General features: G+C 42.4%; 1 protein-coding gene across 1 annotated transcript; it reads right to left on the reverse strand.

The window, feature by feature from the left end:
* Window positions 1-17: 17 nt before the first annotated feature.
* On the reverse strand, window positions 18-16,625 carry mylipa (myosin regulatory light chain interacting protein a). The gene is made up of 7 exons (XM_058619815.1): window positions 16,381-16,625; window positions 13,868-14,058; window positions 5,412-5,597; window positions 4,036-4,233; window positions 3,552-3,716; window positions 2,265-2,688; window positions 18-1,619 (listed from the first exon to the last, which is right to left on the reverse strand). The coding sequence occupies exons 1-7, from the start codon at window positions 16,465-16,467 to the stop codon at window positions 1,425-1,427; spliced, it is 1,446 nt and encodes a 481-aa protein (XP_058475798.1). The 5' UTR covers window positions 16,468-16,625; the 3' UTR covers window positions 18-1,424.
* Between the last annotated feature and the right edge of the window lie 1,284 nt (window positions 16,626-17,909).

The following is a 17,909-nucleotide window of genomic DNA, read 5'->3' on the forward strand; positions in this document are numbered from 1 at the left end:
TTGTTTTTCTTAAAAACAACTTTATTAATACTTTCTCTTGTGTTAAGAGCAGAATATATAAAAATGAGTTATATTACAGAATATAGTGGCGTTTGCTTCAGAAAACAGAAACAAATAGCTACTTGTACAATGTGAAAAATAAAACGTCCGTCCCCCTGCAGCGACTGAGCTTAAATCAATCAGCATTTTAAAGTTTTTCCATTTAAATCGTCCGAAAACGACATCTGTGAAAGGTTTATAATAAAACAGTGTTGCTGCTACATTAAGGCCAAATCCCCGACAGACAAAATGGAAAACTTCCTTGGTAAAGTGACAGTGTAGTCTTTTTTTTAATTTCCTCTTTTTCCTTTTAAATATAGTCTTTGAAATTAAATAAAACTTGAAAACAAGAAGCTTTTTAAAAAAGCAAGCAAGTATTGCACAGGCAGATCTCCTAGTACCCTTTAAAAAAAATATATACATATATCAAAAACAACACATTGGTACACGCAGAGCAGGAAATTTAAAGTTCTGGTTTTTCAGAGTGAGCAGCTTTTGTTCACAGATTGTGATGATTCCACGTCTAACATGAAGCATCTTTTAGTGATCCACGTCTGCGGCTGTGGACGCGTACAACAGTGCAGCACTCTGTCAAACAAGGCATTTTGTTTTGGACAAAAAGTGGCAGTTAATCAAAAACCCGTTTCGAGGTGAGAAGTTGACGGAGTGTCTGCGAGATACAGTTCTGGTGGGTTTAAAAAAAGAGATCAAGGTGTTCTTATCACCTATTGTGTCTAATTAGATCACAGTGCTATCACCAGATCAGTGCTGCATCCTCATTGGCAGAGCAAACATGGAACATAAATAACAAATTTGATGGAGAGGGGGGAGAAAAAAAAGAAGAAGAAGAGCATTTCACTCTGTCAGACGGTAAAAACTCAGTTCTCAAACTGTTTAAAAATAAAAAATAAATAAAGACAATGAGGTTAGCTACTGTAAAACAGACATTCCTATGTCCTATGGTTGGGGGGGTCAAACTAAAAAACAACATCATTCATAAACATGACAATGTTTTTTCCTGCATCAGGTCAACTGATGTAAGAATTTAAACAAACAAGGATAATAAGAGCCTAATCTAAAATGATGTGGCAGCACATACTGAGGTTTAAAATAAAAATAAAAGGATATGGACTAAATGAGACACACAAAAAAATAACAACAAACTTAAGAAACAACTGGACAAACTGAAAAGTGAGGGAGTGGTATGTGTGTGTGTGTGTGTGTGTGTGTGTGCTGATGCTCAGTCTTTGTTTGACACACATGACAAATGTTCCTTGGTTACGAGGCCAGAGTCTGGCTGATTTGCGTTGAAATAAAGTTTGAAGCTGGAGCTTTGGTGGCCCGCGGCGGCGTCGGCGGCGCTGGCGGCGTCGGCAGCGTCCTCTTTACGAGTGATAGATCTTCTGTTCGTACTCGGGGGCAGAGCAGGTGTGAGGAGAGTCCGTCCCTCTGTGGATGGGCGCTGGGATGCTGCTGTGGAGCTGGTGGTTGTCGGTCAGCGTCAGGTTGAGCAGACTGGTGCACGTGGGAAGGTAGACGTGTTGTACGTGCTCCACGTCTGACCGACACACGGGACACAACTGAGGGAAAGAAAGAAAGGAAACATCAGCCAACTATCAGAAGAAAAACCACAGTTAAGCCAGATCTAAAAGTGCTCTAAATTATCTCTTTAATACTCTGAAGACTTTATTAGCTTATAGCCCTTAAGCAAGTTAGCTTACTCTGAAATCCTGCCAGGAATCTTCCTTGTTAAAAACTCAAAGTTAGAGTTCAAAAGACGGGCTTAAATCATGACGCACCGCTTTAATATAAATAATGATAAGTGATAGCAATGGAACACTGTTCCAAGTTTCTACCGACTCACTCGCACATCTATTAGCTGGGTCACATTTCCTGATTAAGCTGCGGAGGAGAGATTTGCCGCGCTGCTTTAATCCACACACGCAGCTTGGATGGATAACATTTAGCTGATTAAGAAAAGGGACAATCAGGTCGGCAGAGTGTACGCAAAAGCCTTGGATATTGTTTTAAAACCATAAAAAGGGTGAGAGGCGGGAACTGAAGTATAATTAAAGAGCTTTTATTTAAGCTGCAAACGCATAACGTGCTGTGCGTTGAGTCAAGAGCCAAAAAAAACAGCAACAATTATATTCCAGTGTGTTTCCACTTCCTCCCCAGTGTTGCTAAAGCACTTTGTCTCCACAGGTGAAATCACTTGGGCTCACCTGAAGCTGATTTGCGCAGGTCTGGCAGCACACCATATGGCCACACGGGCAGAAAGCCGCGTCGATCTCCTCCTCGCAGCACAGCATGCACAGCAGAGCCTCGCGGAGCTTCTGCAGCCTCTCCTGCAGCGCTCGGCTCTGCTGGCAGCTGCTACAGTCCAGCCCCCCGTCCTGCTGGTCGTCCCTGCACGGCGAGCGCGAGGGAGGGGAGCGCTCGCCGCTGCCGGAGCGGGAGTCCAGGTCGGCGACACCGGAGTTGTAGAGTGCGCGGCGGGCGTGGTCGTACACTTCCTTGGAGGTGCGTCTGATGTCAAAGACGTATTTCTTTCCGAGGTTGATGTTTTCGTTGAGGAACAGTGATGCCAGGTGGCCTTTAAAGTCTCTACTGTACTGCATCATCACTGCATTTGTCACCGTGTCACACCTGAAAACAAGAGCGATGAATCCATTAAAAAAAAAACTTTAAGGACATAATCACTTGCACAAGTATGACTGTGTTCATTTAACATTCCTCTTGCACCATTGATTTAGATAAAACCTTATGTTTACACAGTTCTGATCCCACATTAACTGTGGTGAAGTAAAAAAAGCAGGACTAAAGACATGCCTGAAAGAAAATATCTGCATACTCTGAGCTAGAATCATCCCTGAAACAAAAGGAGAGCGCTGGCTTTTGGATCTTTTGACTGAGAACAATTTCATAGCTCAACCGTTTTGATTGTGCCTGCTCGACATTTTCCCTCTACACTATAGTTTTGAAGAAACTCAGACATTTGCATCATCTTTTAAACCACAAACCTCGCCATAAAAAGTCTTTACTCACTCTAAGGACCGACAAATGTCCTCGCTACCTTTGTCTGTGGGACCACAGAAATGCATGCACGCGCACTCCCACACAAAGATTGAACTGTGCGATCCATGAACACACATTTAGGTCATGAACATGACATGTAATGACATTGTCTGTTACAACATTTCATGTATTTAAACCATAAAGAGTGAAAGGGAACGGGAGTGCGACCAAACATATTTTAGGTTAATTAGCAATTTCCTGCTTTACCTTATCATCACAAGCGGTGGCTCAGAGCTTCATGAATTCATTGTAATTATGTCTGCTCATCATGAGTTACACTACAGCTCTATCTACAATTTAAAAAGGTAGTTGTTTTTTTTTATTATTGGAAAGCAAAGTTAGTGCAGCCTCCTTCATTAAGTGTACAGCTACAGTGTGTAGACACAGAGTCACTGATGTGGGATTTAATAGTGTACGTGTTCAGCAGCACTCACCTGTAGAAGGCGTGCGTCTCCGTAATGGCCCGGTAAAGTCCGCTGGCTGCTCGGTTACTGATGAGCTTGAACAGGAGCACGGCGCTGTCGTTTGTGTCCGTGGTAACGGTCAGGTACACACTCTTCCCCGACTGGGTGGCGATCTGAATGACGGGATAACTGATTCTGCAACGAGACAAAGTGAGAAACGTTTACTTAGTGTGTGAAAGACATGAGCATTTCTAGATAATTGCGGGTGTGTATGTGAATAGTACAAACATTCACTTATAGAACGGGTCAAATAGATTGGTTTGGTCAGCAGCTGCAGCAATGTGGGGTAATTGGGGCAACTGCAAAATACTGCATTATGTCATGTCATCAATAAATCAATAGTCTAGAATTTCCCAGTTTTGCAAGTACTATTCACTTACTCACAAGGTTTAATAAACACAGGGCCCCAGGTTAAAAGTACAATTACCGATTAGTATGGATGGGTGTCACATACCTGTTGACTACACTAAAGTCCTCCTTGCAAATGGCCATTCCCTCGGGGCCGACCCCGATGGCCAACCGCTGACCGTGTGCGTCACGAGCCCAGTGCCACTCCACGCCGTAATGCTCCAGAGACGAGACCAGCTGCAGAGCCTGGTACTCCACCGAGCCTGGGCTCAAACCCTCCAGAGCTTTGTGTCTGGATATGATACTGCAGCAGAAGGAGGAGGAGGAAGGAGAGAAGAGACAGAATCAGCATCATATACATGTTCTAGATTACACTCACGGTGTTGTGAGTGTTTTAGTTGTCGGTATTAAATGTGCCTTTGGGCAGAAAGCTCTGATGTTAACTATACTTGAGATCAGTGCTGAGCTGTGATGGGGAATACAAAAATGGTATACAACACCGTACTGATCAAGATATTGTCTAAAAGTCAAAGATACGAGCTGCTGGGGGATTCATGCCCCTGCACACACACAACAGGCCGAGGAGAAGCGTAGGTGTAGTAATGATTTTGTCTGTCGGCTCAATATTGCATCGAGACAAAGTTCAATATAGCTTGGCAGCTGCACCATGCTCTTGATGAAGTTTCATTTCAGGGGTTGGTGCGTTGGAGATACAGCAGCATGTGCACAACACATGCTTCCAGAGGGAAGTTCAAAATGGAAACATAGCCAAAGTTTCTGGACGTGTTCCCAACATTTGGAGGCAAGACAAGTGTCGCCGTGTCAAATGTGTTGTTGACCTTTGTCAAACCTCCCCCACTTACTTAGATATTTGTAGAATAATTCATACAGAGTGGTAGAGTAGAGTAGAGTGGTATTCTAGTTGCTATTGTGGGAGCCAGGTTCTCAAAAAAACCTAGAAACAGTAGTTGCCGTGGTGATATTTTGTCAGCCTCTTTTTCATTTGAAGCGAAAACACCAACACGTACAGTTTTTTGTCAGTGGAATTCTGCTGACACGTGCAATGCACTTCCTGTCAGTTGCTCTGTTGGGCTGTGTGTGTGTGTGTGTGTCAAGTGTGTGTCAAGTGTGTGACACTGCAGTCAGACAGGCAACACATACATAAAATAAAATAAAATAAATAAATAAAAGACAGTTATTCTGGCTAAGAAAATATAGAAGAATGCTACAAAATATCAAGGATGACACTACTATCAATTTAAATCTGTTTTTCTGTTGACAATACCAGTTTGAATTACATTTGCAGCCATTACCCATACGCAGCATGGTTATGGAGATGGATGTCTGCATCCCATTTCACAGAGGAAATGTCAACATGGATCAGTGATTGGCCAGAACATGCCAACTTGCACGTATGAGGTCAAGATCAAACTGTACATACAGTAAATGCTAAATGTTTAAGCTCCTTTTTGCAGCGTGTACCTGTTGGTAGTCGCAGTGCTGGGCTCCTCTCCACACAGCTCCGAGTACCAGTACTGGGCTGTGTTTTGGTTGTAGTCACCAAACTCTGCCTGCGCCAGGAGCGCGCTCAGCTCCTCCGCTTGTTCCGATCCCATACGGAGGTGACCGTTGTGGAGGTCCTCCTTCACGTGTGTGAAGAATACATGCCTGATGGACAGACAGACAGAAGACATGCCGTGGGTCAGACCAAGTAACTTTATAACATTAAAAAACACTGTCAATCAATGATGTCGCAGTCACAGACTTTTAAAGCGTAGCGGTTGAGGAGTCATCCTGTCTGGGGGTAAACACAGGCTGCAGCAGGTGGTCAATATAAGGGTGGGGTTACACCATATACAGCAGGTGTGTGTGTGTGTGTGTGTGTGTGTGTAACAGCAGGAAAAAGCAACCGTGACATTTGTTCATTCAAAACAAAGACTGCACTTTCGCTTGTTTTCAGTTCCTCTCTCAGAACCCACCAATACAACTTCCTTTGTGTGTGAATTCAATAAATAGGCTCTGAAAGTGGAAGCGGACGACTGTACGTGACTGAATGACCTTTGGAAAATTGACCCATTTCCTCAGTGCCTGTACAGCATCTGTCGAGCAACTGTTAGCTGAGGGAGTAAATGCAGTTATGGGTCTCATGCTCTGTTGTTCAGTAACACGGCTCATGTTATAAATACTCCTGTTTGGCCAGACGCAGCGAAAAACTAAAAAAAAACAGGGAGGTGGAGCTTTATGGAACAGTATTTGGGAAAACAGTTCAAAGATTAATAACGGTCAGAAAACAACTATTGTTATTGTTTGGGCTGAAGGATTGAACGGGAACATTGAGTTCTGGTGTGGCCAAAGAAAACATTTAAATTCTCAAATAAGAAGCCACGGTAAGTCAGGGCCTTTCCATTGTTTTGACCTGAAGATGTGAGGAATTCTTTCCTTCTCGCAGCGGGAGACACGACGTGACGAGGAGTTAACACCCTGACTGACTTAGCCCTTGTGTCATGAGGAGCTTTAAACTACAGTAACCTGAGCAGATTCTCAGAGTTGACCTCTTGCACGGCCACCTTAAGCAGATTGCCCAGGCGCCGACCTGCTTAAGGTTACCTGCTTGCACAAACCAGCTGGATGGCTTTCTTCCTGTTTATGCGCGCAGTGATATGTTCTAGCCAGTTTCTTACAAAGCCAGTGCAACAGGGTCCATGCATGCGGAGACAAGGAAATCACCTTAATCATACAGTGCATCCTCTTGTACACAACTTCCTCATCCTGTGGGGACAAATGCTCTATATTCACAGCTGTCATATTAACACATTGCACTTTTCCCGCTCATAATGACAGACTGCAGACTAAAGCAAAGTGAGTCGTAAACTGCTTGCTATTCTCATGGTAAAAATGTCCTCTGGGCCGTTTCCTCTGATGCAAAGAGTCATTTTTCACTTCAGTTGTGCAAATCAGGTCACACGGTGGCTTTAGGATATTTAGGATATTTCAAAACAACATTTTAAGTAGATGCAGAACACACACATCATCCCTTTTATTAGGTTTACACGTTTGCGTTTATGTGGAAAATGCCACTCGCTGAGAAAACCCGGGATGAGCTGGTGAGAGTTCCTCTGTTATCGTGTGAGACTGAAACACCAAACTGTTGAGGGAGCAGCGCGCACCTGGTCTGGCTGGATTTGCACGTGTGTACTGTAACAGAGCTTCAGTATGCAACAACACGGGACACACCTCGCCCAGCACACAGGTTACAGTGCTTCCGCGCAGTATCAACAGCAGCGAGAGCAACTGTGAGCGAGGCACAATAACAGAGTCGGTTTACACCACCCCCGATCCAGCCAGACCATAACAACGGAGCGCCATAGCCGACTAGCCTCAGGCATAACAAACAGTGCTTTGATATGGTGTTAAACATCCCATTCCCTTCAACGCGCACACTCACAAACACTGCCCTCCATTGTGTCAGGCTCAGCAGGGATCATGTGACGGCCGCTGCTAGATAGCTACCTGCCTGACGCAAACAATAGATCTGACTTGACTGGGAGTTTACTAGAGGGCAAGCTGCGGAGGTTACTCTAGTTCGGCGGGGATTGACATGAGGTTAATATCAGTCACTGTGCCACCGGGCGGGACATTTATAATCTTAAGTGTCAACTGTTTTTGTTGTTGTTGTTTTTTCTCCACCGATCATCTGTAGCATCATAGCTGCGCAGCGTGTAACATTTGGCCACTTGTTCGCCAAGCAAGACACGCGACTGTGTGGTTGGTGTGCATGCTTTTCCTCGCTTACGCAAAACACCCGATTGTCATGAAAACAACTCTGCAGTATACACTAGAACAGGTTAACAAGGCTTCCACAGAGGTAACTACAGTTCAGTCATAGCTGTTCCTTTCCAACTGCCCTGAGGGGAAAATGTGAGGTATCAGATATGTATCTCTGCCAAACACAATGATGTGAAGACAGCACGTCTGACAACAAAAACAGCCATCAACAGTAGACTTACAACTACTCTTCAATGCTTCAATGCTTCAATTAATTCAATGCTCAAAACATCCGCTGTACACAAGCCATACTGTCTCACCATGTAATATTTGCTACGAGTAGAGCGAGGACACATTTATCCACCTTTCCTGGCTATTAATTCAACTGTGCTCACGTATTTTAGGCTGAATATATGATTAAAAAACAACAACAAAGAAATACAGAGGACTTGCTGCCCTCTATAAAGTGGAAAAGCTGTTCAAAGACGTCAACGTCCACTCTATACCACGCACCAGGGACACCGCTTTGTGTTTGAGGTTGATTGGTTAAGAAGGATTTGATTTAACTCAAACACAAATTATGATGTGACTGAATGTGTCAGAAGACAAGAAATCTCCACTTTTACATTGTCCTTGTTGTAAACTCCCCCCGTCTTCACCACTTTATATAAAAAAGGTACAAACATTGACTCAGGTGGCAGTGAAGCCAGAGCTGGATCAATGTCAGTATCAAAGATGTCAACATGACATGCTTCTATTTCTGGATGTGCTTTTGAGTAATCCAACACAGGGGAGACAATATCGTGTTTGTTTGGTTCAGTGCAAATAATCAAGGGCAAATAGTAGCCTTTTTTAGGCAATATGGTAGAATCCTTGATAAAAAGACGAGGATTAATATGAGACACTGACCCTCTTCTCTGTAAACCTCATCCACCATAAGAAAACAAAGACCAGCATCGTGACATAATCATCTGAAAGCACTGCAGTAATCAGAGCCCTGCCTTTTTAAACTGCTCCTCACTGAAGCACCAGGCGCACAGACTGAATGACAGGAAGCCTGTGTTGAGACTGAAGTCTCCTGGCCTACTTTAACTGCATAATTATATACACATCAGCATTGTTTGGTCCTTCACAGATATCCTGAAATCAAAGTCTTAAAAGCTCATAATCCTAATGAATGCACGCCGAGTCACGTGAGATGCAGCGGTGGAGTTTGAATACTTGATTGCCTGACTGGAATAATTCAATTACAGCAAGCCTGAAGACCGAGGAAGACGATCTGAAAATAGGTCACTGGCTGCAGAGCTTGGCTCAGAGGATTGGGATGAGATAATTCAAGTTTCTCTCCTTGTTAAACTTCACAACTGAATTGCATGAGTATATTCAAAAATGCCATGTTTGTGCATTTCAACAAAAGTCAAAGAGGATTAAGAATCCTTAATAAAAAAAAGGGTTTTTTTTTATAGAAAAAGTAACCACGGTAACCAGAGCCTTCCCAAAGTCAACTAAACTCTCCTCAGTCTGTCTGTTCTGCCCGTTTATAAAAACAAACTGCTTTTCTCCAAGCCCAGTGTCTGTTCTCAAGGCAGAGTGTCAGCTGACTCTCTACACACAAGAACAAGACGTCCCCACAAAATGAAACCTTAAACCTCTGCCTAGAGACTGTAACGCATCCAGCCAATCACCAGAGGAGTTTCAGACCTCTCAACAATGCAGTTTGTGAGCTAGTCAAATGACAAACTACTGCCAGCAGCTCCGTGCGGCGAGGTTACTCGCTGTCAATGAACTTTAGTAAACTCTGACGAACGTCGTCTTCAAGCGTGCGCTCAACAGAATGTCACAAATCTATAAACGCTCATTCAAGTATCAGCTGAAAGTTTGTAAAGTAAATATTCCCGAGCAATAACTTCAACACAAATATGCCTTTGCTCTGCGCTGTACTGTTCTCTTCACTGCAATACAACAAAGACGCCGTTTGTACGCTAGATGCTTTGTGTTACAGGCTGTTGCACTGCACGCGGTGAACATGGTGATTAACGATCAGAATCTGTCCTAAGGTCAAACACCAAATACAGAACAATTCTGTTATTCTTGGGTGGAGAGCTAATGTTACGACTATGAATCGGGAAAAGTAGGGCTGGGTTACTTGAGTGCACAACAGAGGAAACGAAACTAATGGGCGAAAGTAAGTTAATTAATTACTAGTTTGTTTTTGTTTTTAAATCTCCAAATAAGCCAAAAAGTATTGTTTTGCAGAACATTCGGTTCAGGCAAGCGAAATGAAAGTTCAAATGAATGTTGCAAAAACAGATACAAAGTAAGCGTTTCGTGCAATACTATAATTATAATTCATGAGAACTGTACAGTGCGGCTGATGCAGATTGTTGATGTGTTGTGTCAATAATATCTCAATCCATGACTTGACAGTTAAAGGAATACTTCACTGATTTGCATTAAGCTTTGTATTAGTAGAATAGGGGTAGTATTTTTCAAAAATCACGCTTCCCAACCTCAGTTTGACGCTTGGTCTGAGCCTTGGTCCGAGGCTTGAAACTGCAACACTAAGTCCACACTTTTTAGACCCACTCGTAGGGGGGCGGGACCTCATTCCCAGAATGTAAACAGTGTCCGCCATCTTTGCTAACAGTTACGCTAACAGGACCAAGTGTCACTGATGGGCGCGTAACAAAGAAAAGAATGAAGATATTTCTCAAAAATTGAGAATTGGAAATTGAGGTTGGGAAGCACAATTTTTCAAAAATATACAGTGTGCAGAATACAGGCTAAAGGATTGATTTTGAAACTGCATGGAGAACGTTACCACTACACAATACATCTAGTCCGAGGTCATCCATTAAATATGATAAGTATGATGCATTTATCTTTACAGTCCTACTACTTAGGATTAGAACCCATTCCAGAATGCACTGGGGTAGAAGCAAAGAAAATCCAAATCAATAACAATCAATACAAATCAATAATGCCATCAATATGTTAATAAAACTGTGCTCCGTTTATTTTCATGCACGACTCCATGTCGAGCTACACTGCACGTAAATGTGTGTTCTGTTGGAAACGGAACCATTACGACGTGTAATGATTAAACCCGTTTAGATTTGGGTCGGGGTGTAAGTTAAAGATAAGCTTAGCCCCAGAGGAGGTAAACAGGTCAACAATGAGGACCTCTGATAAAAGCCTGTGCTAAGAGCTGTGCCCTTTGGGGGTAACTACCACTGTTTGCCTGATCAGAATGCTAAACATTAGATAATGAGGGGGGAAATATTCACATTTTTAAACCAGAAACATCCCCCCACCCATAGCAAGTGGTGTTAAATGATGCAGATAAGACGGGCTGTTGTTGAGGCCCTTGGGTCGGTATCCTTTAACCGAAGAAAAAAAACACAACGTCATGGAAATCAGATGAATGCAAATCAGATGTTTTTCAAAGCAACCTATGCTTTGAAGAACTTGTTCTCATCTTGTAGGAAAAAAAGAATGACTAATCTATCTTAAACAACTCAAGGTTTGAACACTGCACAAATGGATAAACTAAGAAATGAGATAAAGAAAAAAGGGTTTTGATGAGGGGAACAAAAGTGGACTTTATCTGTGTACTTCAAATAGATATGGCCACTTTTGTAGTATGCAATAAAAAAAAACAACCCTGCCACAGGCTTTATAGGTAACATATTACTGTTGAAACTGGTCCAAACAGCTGTGTAATTGGCAGTCACCGTCTACTCAAATAAGATCCTAATGTAGATTTCTGTCCAGAAAGAAAGGGATGGGTTCTCCCCCCCCCACACATTTTTTTCCAGTACATGCAGGCACGTCTGAAAGACACAAAAAAGAACTCGCACAAAGTGTCCCAATCGTCAGCTGCATGTGAGCACGGACGCTCAAGTGAACTGTTGGGGCTTTACGTGGCAGCAGAGTACACAGTGGCTTATATAAGCGGCTCAGTGCACACTCAGTCCACAGCGGGTTATGTAATACATCTATAAGAAAGGGCATAAAAGAGGCCCACCCCTCATCACAGCACAGAGACGTGCAACCGCATTGGCCATTTTTGGCTTTGCTGCTCGTACAAAGCCAAGAACGTTTTCTCCAGCCTACACACACACACACACACACACACGTGCTAATTACAGCGCTGCAGAAATATGCTGCATTGTTATTGAGCAAGTTTGTGTTGATATAAAATGATATAAAAGTTTCTTCCAGGCATTCACTAAACGTGTTAATGCTTATTTAAATATGCAAGTAATAAAACTGTACGACAACAAAGTGGAAGGTTTTGAGTGAGTGTCATGACGAGGTGTGACTATACTTGTTGCCTGGGAACATGTCGGTGTGGATGGCCTAAGTAGGTCAAAGTTGACAGCACAAGTAGTGAGTGAAATGCAAACCTGACACATCCTCCAAGCATTTTTAAATGAAAAATATAACTAAAATTACTACTACTGCTGCTATTGCCCTCATCTCTTAAAAACCAGTGGGTTGTTCCCCCCCCCACCACTTAAATGATCACATCTGAGCAGATGGATGACATGAAGGACAGGACAAAATTAACACAAATTGACAGCATGGTAGCACTCACCATGAAAGGCTATCTATTAGCTCATACCAGACATACCCAGGCCTGCCATGTCATCTTTATCTCACCTTTTTTCCACAACCCTAGAACTCCCCCACCACACCCCCACCCGACGGCAGCCATCTGTTGATAACCCCCGCTAATCTAGTGGAGGTCAGAGCACAGGCAGCCAAGTGTCCTAAAGTGTCCTCCCCCTCCCCCCTCCCCCCAACTGCCTTTCCCTTTCTTCTTCAAAAGGTTGCCAAATATGGACCAGAGTGGGGGCAGAAGGAGTGACAAAGATGGACAAAGAGGAAGTTTTGAGCATGGGCCGATTTTTATCTGACGGAAATCTTACAAAAAAAGTGTTTACTTTTGGACCAAAATAATTTGACGTCTTTCTTTTTCATAGCACACAGTGAAGGGAGGAGAGAGGCCATGTCAGAGCACGGAGGGTGGGCAGCGGGTGAAGTCGGGGAGAAACTCTGAGCTTACTGGAATGCCAGACAAATCCTGGTCAAGGCAGATACATGTCAGTTTAATGAACAGCTCTAGAGACACGCTGCGTGTGCGAGACACAGGGACAGAGCTGTGTGGCACAGCTTAAAAGACACCGAACAGAATTCTTCCCCCCCTCTATACACAAGTGTGCCCTGGCTCAACAGAACCAATGCTGAGATAAGCAGACACATGACAGTGCCTGGAGTAGAAATTAAAAAGCAGTGTCACAGCGGATACAGTGAGTAAAAGAGTTCTTCTCGGGGCTGTGAGTGCATTAAATATATCTACAAGGAAAAAGCGCTGGAGGAAAATAATCCTGTTGTCTGAACTAGTACGATAGAGAGGGTCATTTGTTACGGCATGTTTTTCGCTATCGAGTTTCAATAAAAACGTAGTTATCATATTTCAGATGTATTTGCTCTGATAATTGCACGTTAAATTCCTATGGTGATACTTTTTCAGACATAATAAAAACAGCAGTCACTGTGTCTCTATCTCTGTCTATCAATGGTGCTTTATTCGTGTAAAAACAAAAACTGTGAAATCAGCCTACACGGGCTCTGTCGGGCCATTTCCAAACAGCATCTGCACAAATAGGGGGAGCTGAGCTTTTGTTCAGACAAAAATGGCCATAAACAATTCAAACAAAAAGCACAACAAACGTTATTTTGAGTTGAATGGGGGCGAGTGACAGAGGTCCTGGCTCTGGGTCCCCGGGGGTTGCCACAGAGTCCCGGAGTCCCAGAGCTGCTGGATCACATTTCCTGTCTAGTGAGCCAGCAATATGACCTATAGTAACCCGGGGAGGGCTGAGAGAAGAGGTTACTACAGGGCATTCCACTGTGGTGGAAACAAAGTGATCAGATTCTGCTGTGTGAGCTCACTGATGATCGTCTTCTGCGGCATGACTCACTGCATGACACGTGCGATCATTAAGAAATAAAAGCATATTTACTGAAACACACAGTCCAGATTTAAGTCTAAAGGTAACATGTGTCATAAAAGTAATTAAGTCCGTACTTTATACAGTACATCTGTAAACAAATGCAAGTGTACAGCAGCGAGACCTGCGGCAGCACGTGAACTGTAACCGTACCTCGTCTGTTCCTGAAGAATGAGATGAGGCTCCACAAAGAACTTGACCCGCAGCCTCAGTCGACATGGCGTCACATTATCCATCTGCTGGCATATGCGATTCCTCAGATTCAGCCACAGGTTCTCCCCTTTGCTGCCCGTGAACTGCAGCCCAAAGTAGTCCGCCTCAATTATGCCCAACTTTCGACAAACCTGGGGAGAGAGAGATAAAAGAAACGGGTCACTGAAGTGGATTAGAGACAAAAGCCATTCAAGGAGGATTCTAAAAACCTGACTGTGTGGGAAAGAGTACGAGAGACCATATCAAATCATGTGGACAGAGGAAGGTTCATGCTGCGGCTCCTCGAACCGTTAGTGTCACAGAAGCAAACCGTTGTGTTTCATTAACACGTTATTAAAACACACATGTTTGGGGTGGGGATTGTGGCTTTCTGTCCTGACAGCTCGCAGACGACAGATAACCCAGGGCAGTGTCTCGCTGACACACTACGACATACGTTTTTATTGTGTTTACCGTCTGACTCTTTCAGACACTTAAAGAGTTATTTGCAGACAAGCGAGCTGTAGCCACCAGAGAGAACCTGAGTTTCCTGAGAACGTGTAGTGGAACAGGATGTCGGGGGTTTAGTAATAAGTAATATATTATTAACTTTGGTCATCTTTAGCACTTTACATTTGTGTTTATTATTGTTCAAAGGGTTATTTAAGGCTCCTTTAATTGTCCTGCTGTTGTAAAGTATAGTTCATGGTAGATGGAAACAGTTTTCTGACCGTAACTGCCACTATAGTGTCTCTTTACCCATATAGCGTTGGGTAGAGTTTGATAGTTTTTTGTCATTAGACTGGTTGATGCGACGGGAGCTTGTTTGTTTATTTATTTATTTACGCGACTGACCGCTTTGTGGATTAAATGTTCGGATGCCAACTTAACATCAGTCTTCCCATTTCTTTGGATTTAACGAGTCAGAAACGTCACGTCCCGCGAGAGCGGCAAGGTTACGTTTTTGGTTAAGTTGTCACGACAAAGCTATTAACAGTGTCCTCACTTTGATTGGTCAAAGCCTCCTGTAACACTGCATCGCTTAACTGAAATGATGGTTACAATGTCACTGATCAACAACGCCAAAGCAAATCCTTCCGACTGTAATTGGAAGGATTAAAAAAAAAAACTTACTGCACTTGCAATCATAATGCACACATTTTGTTTTCGTTCTTATAGGCTTAATGGAAATTTTCCAGTATTTAAAAATCTACTTGGCAATAATCCCAATTTGGATATTATAATTATGTCAGCATACAAATATGTACCTGTGAAAAAAAGGCCTTGTGGCATTTCCCTCTATTACAAACTTTCTCAACAGGTATTCATATGTTCCTTGTGTCTGTCTGCATGTCTGTCTGCCCTTGTCCGATGGAGGAAGTAATGGTTTGAGGCTCATCGCAATCCCACATACTTTTTGTGAATGTTTTCCTTTCCTTATCGATCTATTCTGGCCTTTCTTTGAGTGAATGAGTTTGTTAAAGTAAGGTATGTATAAATTGTAACATTAATTGATTTTTGAAAGAATTCCTCGGTTTTAGAGTTGTTTTTGTTTTTTTCAGCTTCTCAAATGTGAATATTTTTGGTTTGGGGACAAGACATCTGAGAACATCATCATGTCGAAGTTTGAGAAACACACCAATCTACATTTTTCTGACATTTTATGGAACAAACAAATTCAGGTTAATCGATTATGAAAGGAATTCGTTGCAACTCTACGTGTGTGTGTGTGGGTCCATTGCGTTTCATGTTAAGCACTTTGTGTTACATTTATATCCTTCATAGCATTTACTATACATACAACAGATATGGTGATTGCTGTACATTTTACAAGAAGAAGAAGAAGAAGAAGAAGAAGAAGAAGTGTGAGGTGGTGATGAATTTCTCAGCAACTTGAGGCGGAAGTTTCAGTGGTTTGAGTGGAGGAGGAGGCTCGCTGCGTGGAAAAGGCAGAATGAACTCTAGTAACCTCAAAAAGGCACCAGCATGTGACTGAGCTGGGACCGTCAACATTGTCCCTTCACTGCATCGAAACGTTCCTGTTTGCGTGTGTCAATCACACATTTACAACCATAATAGACCATTTAAAAATAAATAAATAAAATCATTCATGTCACATTTATGTCTACGTGTATGTTTTTTCCCTCCTGCACGCCGTGGGAAAGAACACTATGTTTCCTCACGTCCCCATGTGCAACAATGTGTCCATACTTTTATTGCCGTTTATCTAGTAAAAACATAAAAGTCCACGCACACTATTTTTTCAATTGTTGTGCAATAAAAGATGAAACTCTTGCATTATTTTATACAGCGTTGCGAAAAGCAAATAAGCAACGAGGTAAACAAAAAGTTCACAAGTATAAACAACACAATAAGTTGCGTGTAAAAGGATAAACACAACCGTGCTGGTTCGTCCACAGTGACGCTGTGTTTTATCAGAATAGATAAAGGTAAAGTGTGAATCAGCAGCTTACCTTGTTAAGACAGTCTTCACCGTTCGCCTTCGCGTCAACTTCCACTTCCATCACCACCGAATCCGGCCGAGTAACGTGACACAGCATCTTGGCTTGTGTGTCCTCTCAAATCTTTGGTTGTGCCACACTCTAAAACAATTCTCGAGCCTTCTTTAAATGAAAAATAACGCCTACATGAATCCTTCTTTACTTTCTGCGCCCTCTCTCTCTCTCCCTCTCTCTCCCTCCGTGTGTGACTGATCTATAGCCACCACCAGCTGTAGCCTATATCAATGAAACGCCGCGCAAAGCCCCGCCCACTCGCCGCTGCCCAATCACCGCCGACTTGATGTAATCACTGCCCCGCGTCGACCAATCACAGGTCGAATTACATTCGTTCCTCGTGCTCGCCGCTCGTGCCGAGAAGTGTGAGTGGTCCACAGCGTCCCCATGTGGCCCCGCTGCCGGAAAAGTGGACTTTCAATCAAGTCACCTGCTGCTGAAATGAGTTTGAGTGAACTTCAGCAGACCTTGGTGAGTTTAATGTGCGGCTGCTCGTTCCCTCAGTGTAAATAATGTATGGTGATGCAGTCTGGAAATAGTTTGGTAGATAATGGGGAAAACATTCCGTCCTGCTAATGTGTAGTTTCTGTCCAAATGTCTGCGCGAATGTTTCATGTCATCATTCCTTCCCTGCAGTTTCTTTGAGCTCAGTTCCTCTTTCTATTTACCGTAGTATTCCTGCTTGTGTTCAAGCTCTATTTTCTAAGATTTTATATAAGAAGCTCTTTTTATACACAACACCAAAGAAACTAAACTGAAAAAAACAAACAATACAAAGATAATCAATAAAAATGTGTTGAAAACAGACACATAGTAAAAGGATACACATAGAACTATAAATAAAGAAAACACAGATACAATTAAAAGAAAGTGGAAGGATACAAGTATAATACAAAAAACAAATATGGAAAGTAATACAAATAAAATACGTACATTAAAATAGATTGAATAGTGATTGTGTGACCTTATATTTGGCAGAATAGTTTAAAGTACAATTTCTAAATTAAAACCATCACTGGACAGTCATTTCTTGAATACCTTAATCCTAATAAAGCCATATTTTAGAATAAGTGAAAATCTGATTACAACACGTGGAGTATAATGCAGGCATCCTAATCCGATTACAACTTCCTTTCCTCCAATCACTAATGTAGATTGGAGTTATACAGTAGCAGATTACTCTGTACCATGTACATTAGAATACATTAATATTTTATTAGCAACTAATGCAAACACAATAATCTGGATTACACAATCCCATTAGACAAACAGCATTTTCTGATTTCTTTAAAATGAATAAGAAAAATGTTATTGGCAATTCATCATAGACATCATCATACTAATCTGAATAATGTGCTACTCGGAACAAGGTCAGTAGTCTGTTTGTAATATGGGATTTAATAATTCAGGGTTTATACAGCTTCTCCTGCAACACCACTATTTGTGATACATTATTCTGCATTAAAAAGGTTGTAATTCCAGCATTG

The sequence above is a fragment of the Solea solea genome, chromosome 20 (assembly GCF_958295425.1).
Source record: "Solea solea chromosome 20, fSolSol10.1, whole genome shotgun sequence".
Lineage (NCBI taxonomy): Eukaryota > Metazoa > Chordata > Actinopteri > Pleuronectiformes > Soleidae > Solea > Solea solea.